At 45.7% G+C, this 9,498-nt stretch overlaps 4 protein-coding genes across 4 annotated transcripts; 3 read left to right on the top strand and 1 right to left on the bottom strand.

The window, feature by feature from the left end:
- Positions 1–4,280: 4,280 nt before the first annotated feature.
- On the top strand, positions 4,281–6,656 carry CCT1 (chaperonin containing TCP1 subunit 1). The gene is made up of 4 exons (XM_020957923.2): positions 4,281–4,469; positions 4,710–4,863; positions 4,919–5,809; positions 5,873–6,656. Exons 1-4 carry the CDS (start codon positions 4,397–4,399, stop codon positions 6,426–6,428), a joined length of 1,674 nt encoding a protein of 557 aa, XP_020813582.2. The 5' UTR covers positions 4,281–4,396; the 3' UTR covers positions 6,429–6,656.
- A 110-nt stretch (positions 6,657–6,766) lies between these two features.
- LOC110188625 (uncharacterized) lies at positions 6,767–7,705 on the top strand. Its single transcript, XM_020958398.2, has 3 exons — positions 6,767–7,052; positions 7,105–7,527; positions 7,577–7,705. The coding sequence occupies exons 1-3, from the start codon at positions 6,843–6,845 to the stop codon at positions 7,643–7,645; spliced, it is 702 nt and encodes a 233-aa protein (XP_020814057.2). The 5' UTR covers positions 6,767–6,842; the 3' UTR covers positions 7,646–7,705.
- Positions 7,672–8,780, bottom strand: Pfdn5 (prefoldin 5). The gene is made up of 3 exons (XM_020958399.2): positions 8,366–8,780; positions 8,024–8,233; positions 7,672–7,949 (listed from the first exon to the last, which is right to left on the bottom strand). Exons 1-3 carry the CDS (start codon positions 8,462–8,464, stop codon positions 7,746–7,748), a joined length of 513 nt encoding a protein of 170 aa, XP_020814058.1. The 5' UTR covers positions 8,465–8,780; the 3' UTR covers positions 7,672–7,745.
- Positions 8,728–9,496, top strand: LOC147643917 (uncharacterized). The gene is made up of 2 exons (XM_086831962.1): positions 8,728–9,020; positions 9,145–9,496. Exons 1-2 carry the CDS (start codon positions 8,867–8,869, stop codon positions 9,282–9,284), a joined length of 294 nt encoding a protein of 97 aa, XP_086688088.1. The 5' UTR covers positions 8,728–8,866; the 3' UTR covers positions 9,285–9,496.
- The last annotated feature ends 2 nt before the right edge of the window (positions 9,497–9,498 follow it).

Genomic DNA, 9,498 nt, shown 5'->3' with positions numbered 1-9,498 from the left:
TCGTCGTTGGTGTCGTTGTCGTTGTCGTCGTCGTCGGTTCCCGCGTCGTTTGGTTGAAAGTAAGCAGAAATAGAAATATGAACGAGAAGAAATGGAGGCATTGCAGGACACGAATAGAAAATACCTGGTATTTTAAGGACTTTTAGTGGGTCTTGTAGAGATTTGGAAGAACTTTATAAAGAATCTATTGATATTGGATTATTTTCTTGATATCTGTCACTTGTAAAATCCAATCAATTGATTTCTCATACTTTTCATACTTAGAATGCCTATGGCAAGGAGTATTTATTGGGTATAGGACTTCCTCCCTAACCCATTTCCGTTTCAGATCTTAAAGGAAACACCTCCAGCTTAATTGTTATAACGATTTCCATCAAATATTAAATCCTCCGAAGACAACATACCTTCAAGTTCCAATGGGTATTGAGTATAAAAGAAGTAACCAAAATAGCAGCTGGGGCAGCGGAGTCGACTCCGACTCCGACTCCGTCACCGTCTCCGTCTGCGTCTCAAATAAATCGCTAGTAGATTATTCGTGCTGGCACCCAGTTGCTCCTCACCTCACCTCAACTCTCGCCCCCGCTGTCCATCGTCCCCGTCAGCGCCACGCCACGTTTGTTTCTTTTAGCAAAAGTTTTTTGAGGCCTGCGCCTGTGTGTATGCTACGAAAAATTGACAGGCACAACGCAAAGAGGACATTTTTTCAGTGAACTCGTCTGGCTTTGGAGTCCTCGACTGCCCGTAGCCTTTGGATAAGTAATTTTCGCTGTTTCTATTTAATTTATGACTCGTGTTTCCGTCTTGTTTCATTATTTGCCTTTTATTAATTTGTTTATTTGTTTATCTCTGCAGCGCGCGCGCCTCTGAGCTGCTCACTTGTTCATTGCGTTAAAGCCGTGCCAGGCCACTAGGCCAGGGGGACTTTCGCATCCCGATCCCATTCCCGTTTCGTGTGAACGCAATGCCCCCGCTTTTTATGTACTTTTAATACACTCACATAACCTGGAGCGGGCTTAGGTTGAGATAGACAGCTCCATGCAACCCATACATGTGCCGTGTCCGTTGCCTTGGCTTACTGTTGCTTCGCCTCTGCTCTGATCCGCTCGTCTCCCCCGCAAGTTCGTTTCCTGCTGTGGGCGAAAGTTTTCCTGGACGTCTTTATCTCGGCGTAGGCGAAGCCGTCGACATTCTGCCATTTCCCGCCACTCGCCACCACTGTTGCATGCACAGCAGGCCGGGTCGTAAACATCTTCGTGGGAAGCAGTGCTGAAAAGTGTCTATCTAGGAAGCTGTACCCAAACTCAATGATTTGTACAAGGAATTTTACAGAATACTTTGTTATTTTGTATACTTTTATTTGGTTTCTTATAGCAATTATTTTTATTAACTTGCTGAAGTGGGAAACCTTTTATATTCCCTCACCGAACTCAGTAAAAAGTACCTTGTACCATAAAAACGTCCTCCTATCATCACTGACTGTCTGGATTTTAGCTCCTTTATCCCTAACCGCTTTTATTATACTCTTCGGGCTGCTGGGTATTATAGGGATGTCAATGCAGAAGAGGTGGATTAATTAGAGCCCTAAAAATGTGGATTATGGTAAGCCAGCGGTCGAGGTATAACTGTATGTGGTCTGGTCTTGCCTCATGTCACGATATCTTTAAATGCCGCTTCAAGTTGAAGTGTGTACCAACTTTGTCTTGGCCATATTTGCCTGATTTATGTACTTTCTCATATTTAACTTTTAATGAACTTTAGTTTATGCACTCTCTCTCGCTTTCGTTCTGCAAGAGTCCGTAAACAGTTGCGTCCTGTTCGCAGGGATTTTAGTGGCCATTCCGAGTCCCTAGCGCTTGTTGCGCACTTGAGGCATAACGCTCATACGCCCTGTTGCACAAGTCGCATAAAGATGATGGCATATTTTTCGGTTTAGTGCGAGCCACTTAATAGACCACAAAACGCAGCAAAAGCCTCATAAAGCACACAAATACACACGAGCACAACCAGCCAGCAAATGGCCACAAATGACACGTTTGGTGTTAAATGGAGGTCGTCCAGTTCGCATACCGAGTTGCCGCTGTACGTGTGCGTGTGTGTGTGTGTTTGCGAATTGTGCGATTGTTGGGGCAGGCTGGCCTGTGAGTGTGTCGCAGTTACAGCTAAATTGTTTGTACAACATGCATGTAGAACAAGCATAAATCCAACCGCAGCCACATCCTCATCCACATCCACATCCACATCGACACACAAACACACACACACACAGCAACAAGGCGAGACAAACTGAGCCCAGGCGGTTGGCAATTAAAGCCGCTGAGCTTCGGCTCACGCACACACACACCGACACTTTTGGCCTGCCATTACAAGCTCTCACACACACGTGTACAGGTAGCTCCCATTGTGATGGCCCTTTTCATTCATTCATTGTTTCATTTGTACTTCGGACTCTTAATCGTATTAAGCATTGCGACAATAAATCAATCGGAATAGCTCTCGGCCATCTGGACACTTTTACGCTTCATTTGTACGGCTAAGCCTCGATATATGGAGCACTTCAACAAATACCCACGACCTTTGATTAAGTAGGCAAGTGGATGGTATAATAATAATACTAAGGATTCTTAAGTACATCCATTTCGAAACCTACTATTAAAGGACCTCCAAGAGTAAAGTTCAATTTAAAACTTTGAAGGTAAAGGATTAAAAGTTTACTATTCAAAATAAAATATTATTAACAAATATTTTGTGACTTCCAAGTAGTTAAATAAGTGCGTTATTCCAACCTGCTGGATTCTAGTTATTTTTTTTTTTACTTCTTATAAAAGAATTATATATCAGGGTAATCGATTTCCCGGAAACCTTTTAAAAAATAGATAAAAAAAACTTTCTCTAAATTGTCACTGTAAAGAGTGTTGAGCTCTAAATCAAGACAACCACCTATATTTATTGATTAGAAACTGATTTTTCTGGGTCCAGTAAGGCATTTTTTTACTGTAATTAACATTTGTTTGATCGCGACGCCTGCGTATCCTGGTACAATTTAAGTTAAACAAAAGCGCTATCAGCGCCTGTTCGCATGTATATATTGGTGTCTTGTGGCTGTAGTGGCAAGTGTGAACCTTTGCTAATGAGCTGTAACCAAAGGCAACAGAAGCGACCACAAGGCCCCGAGAGCCAACAATACATTTACAGAAAATTGAATTCAACAATAACTACAGACACGGCAGGCCCATATACATACACATATACAGGAGAAAGACCGCCGGCCGTCAATCACACACACACTGGGGAGAAGAAAGTAGAGGAGAAAGCAGGAAAAGCTCTGTCGTGAGCTGTCGCCATTGTGACTTTTATTGCAGGAGGCAGTTGCCGTTGCTGCTGCTGTTTCCACTGCAATTATCAGCTGTGGCTACAAATATGGGTGTACCTATGCCAAAACACACAGAAACAAAAGGCCATTTCTACAACCAGGGTGGAAAAAATTTATACAAAGCCAGAGTTCTCTGAAAAAAGGTTCTAATTTATTAAACTTTTAAAATAAAATAAAAAAAAATAGGATCCTGGAATACCCAAGGAAATATGTATATAATTAAAAAGCAGCTTGCGTCAGGAATTCTCTATGTATCCCATATATATTATATACATTAAAAAACCCATAATCGCTAGAATTTTGCCCACAGCTGTAACTAACTCTCTGTACGAGGACAATTTGTCTTAGTTGCCACTGAAGCAATAGAGAACAGAGGAGAAACGGAGCAGTGGCAGGCAGCTTTAATTGCACGAAGCAAAAAAAAAAAGGCAGCCAGAACAAAAACATTGCACGATGTGCCGGCAAAAGCAGCACAAAAAGCCAAATTGGCTTTTTGGCCAACACGGTGGAGAGAGGCAAAACGTAAAGCTAAATGCAAAGACAAAAGCAAAACTTATTTGGGAAACAAGGAAATTTCGAAGTTGAGATACAATTAATCAACTTATTTCCAGAAAATAAAACATTTAAGTGCAGATATATATTTTAAACAAAGTATTTAACTCTAATTTAATAATGGTAATAAAATATTCTAAAAAGTTAAGGAATAATTCTTTAATAATTTTCCAATAGTTTCCCTTAACTTTATAAGACACCTTTAATCAAAATACTTTAAATTCCTTAAATATTTTCAATTATTTTGTAAACTTTTAAGAATTTAAGAAGATTTAAATTTTCCCGCAAAATTATTCGAGGACATAAACCACCACAGACTCAAACCTCCCTAGCAAGTATTGTGGCTATGCTAGCCTACGGTCACTCATCAAAAATTCGGTCACACTGAAAGTGAGTCAGGCGGTTTAACGTGCGGTTTTTGCAGTATTTGATATATCTCGTTTTTTATTAAAAGTCGCCGAAACACAGAAGAATATGTCGACCTTGGCCTCTCCTTTGTCCATTGCTGGCACCCGCCAGTCGGGCGCTTCGGTGCGCACACAGAACGGTAAGAAACACGGGTATTTATCAACAGCTGCAGAGCGTCTGCCGGCAGAGCACGTTTCTTACTCAGCCAGACGGTCACGCTCCGGCCCAGAAGGTTCCGGAACATTGCAGGGGAAAGAGCTGTGTCACAAGATTGATGGGTCTTCCAATGCAGGCCACTGCAAATAAGAAGTTGCAAGCTCCCAATTACAAGCCCTTAAAGTGAGGTTATGACAACTTTATTTCTCTCCTTTTCCTCCAGTTATGGCTGCTCTGTCCATATCCAACATCGTGAAGAGTTCTCTGGGACCGGTGGGTCTGGACAAGATGCTGGTGGACGATATTGGCGATGTCACGGTGACCAACGATGGAGCCACCATCCTGCGTCTGCTGGAGGTGGAGCATCCCGCTGCCAAGTAAGTTTTGGTACAGTAAAGTCCTCAAATATAAAACTAATTGTATAATTTTAAGGGTCCTGGTTGAGCTGGCTCAGCTGCAGGATGAGGAGGTCGGCGATGGCACCACCTCTGTGGTCATTCTGGCCGCCGAGCTGCTGAAGAACGCCGACGAGCTGGTCAAGCAGAAAATCCACCCCACGTCCATTATCTCTGGCTATCGTATCGCCTGCAAGGAGGCCTGCAAGTACATCTCTGAGCACTTGACAGCTCCCGTGGACGAGCTCGGCCGCGACTCACTCATTAATATTGCCAAGACCTCGATGAGCTCAAAGATCATTGGCGCCGATGCCGAGTTCTTCTCCGCCATGGTCGTGGACGCCGCCCAGTCGGTGAAGATCACAGATCCCCGTGGCCAGACCGCCTACTCGATCAAGGCCATCAATGTGCTGAAGGCCCATGGCAAGTCCGCTCGGGAGTCCGTTCTGATTCCGGGCTACGCCCTGAATTGCACCATTGCCTCCCAGCAGATGCCTAAGAAGATCGTGAACGCCAAGATTGCCTGCCTGGATTTCTCGCTGCAGAAGACCAAGATGAAGATGGGCGTCCAGGTGCTTATCAACGATCCCGACAAGCTGGAGGCCATTCGTGCCCGCGAGCTCGACATCACCAAGGAGCGCATCAACATGATCCTGAGCACCGGCGTTAATGTGGTGCTGGTCAGTGGTGGAGTTGATGATCTGTGCATGAAGTACTTCGTTGAAGCGGGCGCCATGGCTGTGCGTCGCGTGAAGAAGAGCGATCTGAAGATCATTGCCAAGGCCACCGGTGCCGCCTTCCTTACATCACTCACCAACATGGACGGTGAGGAGAGCTTCGACGCCGCTATGGTGGGAGAGGCTGCCGAGGTGGCTCAAGAGCGCATCTGTGACGATGAGCTCATCCTCATTAAGGGCACAAAGGCACGGTAAGTACAGAAATACAATAAACCAATAAAAACCGAACTCAGAAACCCCGATTCTTTCTACAGCGCTGCTGCCTCTATTATCCTCCGTGGTCCCAACGACTTCTACTGTGATGAGATGGAGCGCTCTGTGCACGACGCCCTGTGCGTGGTGAAGCGCGTGCTGGAGAGCAAGAAGGTGGTTGCCGGCGGTGGCTGCGTGGAGGCTGCCCTGTCCATCTACCTGGAGAACTTCGCCACCTCGCTGGCCTCTCGCGAGCAGCTGGCAATTGCCGAGTTCGCCAAGTCGCTGCTGGTCATTCCCAAGACGCTGTCTGTGAACGCCGCTAAGGACGCCACGGATCTGGTGGCCAAGCTGCGCTCCTACCACAACTCCAGCCAAACGAAGCCCGAGCGCTCGGATCTCAAGTGGACCGGCCTGGACCTGATCGAAGGTCTGGTGAGGGACAACAAGAAGGCAGGTGTTCTAGAGCCGGCCATGTCAAAGATCAAGTCGCTGAAATTCGCCACTGAGGCGGCCATCACCATTTTGCGTATTGACGACATGATCAAGCTGAACCCGGAGGACAAGAGCGGCAAGAGCTATGCCGATGCCTGCGCCGCCGGCGAGCTGGACGGTTAGACATTCTCCTCACCTTCGAGGGACACTTCTTCTATTCAGTTTAGACACTTAATTTTAATTAAATCACTCACAACTGTCGCCCGCCCCATTTGATTGTAACAACAATGTAATTGTGTTGCCTTTTGCGATCTGTATTAACACAGCACATCCGTAATCCTTTCTCATCCACGCTTCCTGGCATAATAAATCGAACTTCAGAGTATGCTGAGGCGCCAACTAAACACTGGAGTCACATTGTTTACGTTATGACGGGAGAGTGGTGAACGAGAGCAGAGCACCCAGAGCGCCGGAGAGTCGGGCGAACGCTATAAATAGCGTCTGCATCTATTTCGTCTATTAATACAAAAAGAAAACACAGCACAAACGCACATTGCTCGACGAGTTTTTAAATCTTAAGGAATACTTTTCAATAAAATGTCGGCTAATAACGAGGAGGGAGCCGTTGGTGGCGATCTCAACAACAATGTCACAGCTCCAGCCCCTGCAAATGGCCAGGAGGAGGTGCATCCGCCGGAGCAGCCCCAAAATGAGCTGCTTGACATGGTTTTCACGCTGGAGAGTGAAAAACAGGCGCTGTTAGAGGAGTCTCGCAAGCGAATCGGAGCACTCCGCAAAGACTTTGAGGTTAGTTCACCCGTCTACATCGGATGCACCCATCTACTGACCCTGTTTGCAGGAAGCCAAGATCGAGAATGAGCAACTGAAGAGGAGAGTGGTGCAGCTGGAGCAGTCTCTCAAGCAGTCCGTCATGCTGGGCGGCACCGACGCCCCCAAGTCCCGGCAAGAGCAGGAGGAGCTGCTCGTGAGGGCCAAAACACTGCTGTTCGAAAAGACCAAGGTGAACAAACAGCAGGAGCAGCAGATAGCCGTGCTCAAGAACCAGGTGGAATCGGTTAAAGACGTACTCCAGGTGACCAAAGATATGCTACAGCTGAAGACCACCGAGTGCGATCACACGCAGGCGCGTCTGGAGAAGAGCCAGCAGTGGATCAAGGCGGAGCAAGACAAATGTGCGCTAACAGAAAAGAAGCTGGTAATCTCCAAATCTGTGTACGACAAGCTGCGGGCCGAGTACGACACTCAATCCAAGATTTTCAAGGTACGTTGCGACTCCTGGGTGCCTTTTATTTCAAAATCTCTTCTTGCAGGAACTGAAGGCCGCCTACGAGCAGAAGCTAAAGGTTCTCGGCGCGGCATTGGATCAGGCCAAAAAATAGCTGAACAATTTAATAAACTACGTTAATTAAATGCACACATATCGTGTATAAGTTTAATAATTTAATGCTCTTTGTTCTGTCCCGTCGTTCTTGCTTTCATCTACGAGGCCTGGGTTGCCGCCTGCTGAGACTGCTGCTGCTGGGCCTGGAGCATCTTGGCTGCGGCCGCTTGCTTCAGCTCCAGCACACCGATCACAGAGTTGAGGAAGCGCGTTTTCTGCAGGTGGATCTTCTCGATTTTCTCAATCTGCTCCTGTACGTACTCCACCCGCCGTTTGAAGTAGTCCTTAGAGCCCTCCAGGTCCTGTTTGGCAAACAGATGGTGGAGAAGATAAGCAGTTGTTCAAATGGGACTGGAATAACTAATAATATATGTACCTTTTCGATGTAGTAGCCGGTGCCTATGTCTATGACGAAGTTGTTGAGATCCTTCACACGTCCCGGCACGTACATACTGCTGGTCAGCGGCACGAGAATCTGGCGGTTCTCCCAGTTCGGCTGGAAGGTCTCCAGGGCTTCCTTGGATCCGGCGTACTTAGCTTTGCAGCCGTGCAGCGTTGACAGCGATTCCTGAATGTTGGTCATCTCCTGCAGGAGCCCAAAAACGGAAACTTTTAGAAGCATGTGCATGTGCCACTCGCAGTCCCCTCCGCACCACCGCCCGACACTCCCTGACTCATCGTGCCCACGAGAGATGAGAGACACCCGCACGCGACTCACCTGCTCGAACTCCTGCTTGATCTGCACGAGCTGCTCCGGACTCAGCTTGGTCAGGTCGATCATTTCGGCCTTGCCTGGTGCATTTGCGGGGGCAGCCATAATTTGTGCTTAAACTTATAATTTACAACGAGTTAATTCCAATTTTATTCAGTCGCCGTGCAAGACAGGGAGGGAGATGCCACCATTTACGAAAAACAAAATGAGCTTAAAGAGTTGCCACTCTTTTTCAGAAGAAAAGCAATCGAAGCGCAATGTTTAAAAATTATTAGCCAAATATATGTATACTTCCGAATTGGTAATTTTAAACAAGATTTTATATTTTTTGATTGATTGATTCTGGTTTTAGCCTACTCTAATATATCTGGTTGGAGTAAGTCATGATAATTGTATTATAGTCCATGGCTATGGATTTTCTGTCATTTCTGTTTTGGCATTAATGTTTTGTGTTGTCTAACAATCCAAATTTTAAATTAAAAAAAAAATAGATCACAGTGAAAGAAAATGTCCCCTCCAAAAGATGTACCACTCCCCAAACCAGGGGACTTGCCTCTGGCTGAAACCAAAAAATTCAAGCAAGCGAAGACCAGTTCGATGAAGCGTTTCTTTAAGAATTTCTCGATCGGGCGCCTTTTTGCACGAAGAAGGGCATTTAAGGGTAAGAGTTCCTTTAAGAGCTTTTTTTTTAAATAGGTACACTATCTTGTAAAGAAAATAAAACAAAGAGTAATGTTGGAATTGGTGTGTGATCATATTTAAAATTCTGACTTTACCCTTGGCAGCTGGCAACCGGGTCCGGAAGGGGGCATCGGTAGTCAAGGAACCGGAGATGCTTGAAATGCAGGTGGTTCAGAACGAACGTACCTGGGAAGAACCCCAGCATTTGCCCATTCCAGAGCCGGAACCGCAGATTGTCTCTTAGATAGAGATTTTGCGGAAAAAACACAAGCAAAGCATCGCATAAAAACTGTCTGGGGAGCAGAGATTGAGATTTTTGGAGGGCTATTAAAGAAATCCGACCGTAAATGGTCGCACACCTCTGTCTGAAAATTGGCTTTAAAGTTTAAAAAAAAAATGGCAGATCAGTTTTATAAAAATTCAATTCTTAAATAAAACAACCCACACTAAGTTCAATG

This window comes from Drosophila serrata, unplaced genomic scaffold (assembly GCF_035046125.1).
Source record: "Drosophila serrata isolate PLE 108 unplaced genomic scaffold, ASM3504612v1 contig_241, whole genome shotgun sequence".
In the NCBI taxonomy this organism is placed as follows: domain Eukaryota; kingdom Metazoa; phylum Arthropoda; class Insecta; order Diptera; family Drosophilidae; genus Drosophila; species Drosophila serrata.
The sequence above is the reverse complement of the archived record's forward strand: the minus strand, read 5'-3'. Positions and strand labels throughout refer to the sequence as shown.

What these genes read in the sequence shown, in the direction of transcription:
- LOC147643917 (XM_086831962.1), top strand. Translation starts at nt 8,867, where the DNA reads ATGTCCCCTCCAAAAGATGTACCACTCCCCAAACCAGGGGACTTGCCT. An exon ending in ACGAAGAAGGGCATTTAAGG is followed by an intron (nt 9,021 to 9,144) that starts GTAAGAGTTCCT and finishes TACCCTTGGCAG; the next exon opens with CTGGCAACCGGGTCCGGAAG.
- CCT1 (XM_020957923.2), top strand. Translation starts at nt 4,397, where the DNA reads ATGTCGACCTTGGCCTCTCCTTTGTCCATTGCTGGCACCCGCCAGTCG. An exon ending in TTCGGTGCGCACACAGAACG is followed by an intron (nt 4,470 to 4,709) that starts GTAAGAAACACG and finishes CTTTTCCTCCAG; the next exon opens with TTATGGCTGCTCTGTCCATA. An exon ending in ATTAAGGGCACAAAGGCACG is followed by an intron (nt 5,810 to 5,872) that starts GTAAGTACAGAA and finishes TTCTTTCTACAG; the next exon opens with CGCTGCTGCCTCTATTATCC.
- LOC110188625 (XM_020958398.2), top strand. Translation starts at nt 6,843, where the DNA reads ATGTCGGCTAATAACGAGGAGGGAGCCGTTGGTGGCGATCTCAACAAC. An exon ending in CACTCCGCAAAGACTTTGAG is followed by an intron (nt 7,053 to 7,104) that starts GTTAGTTCACCC and finishes CCCTGTTTGCAG; the next exon opens with GAAGCCAAGATCGAGAATGA. An exon ending in CTCAATCCAAGATTTTCAAG is followed by an intron (nt 7,528 to 7,576) that starts GTACGTTGCGAC and finishes CTCTTCTTGCAG; the next exon opens with GAACTGAAGGCCGCCTACGA.
- Pfdn5 (XM_020958399.2), bottom strand. Translation starts at nt 8,464, where the DNA reads ATGGCTGCCCCCGCAAATGCACCAGGCAAGGCCGAAATGATCGACCTG. An exon ending in TCAAGCAGGAGTTCGAGCAG is followed by an intron (nt 8,234 to 8,365) that starts GTGAGTCGCGTG and finishes GGGCTCCTGCAG; the next exon opens with GAGATGACCAACATTCAGGA. An exon ending in CCGGCTACTACATCGAAAAG is followed by an intron (nt 7,950 to 8,023) that starts GTACATATATTA and finishes TTTGCCAAACAG; the next exon opens with GACCTGGAGGGCTCTAAGGA.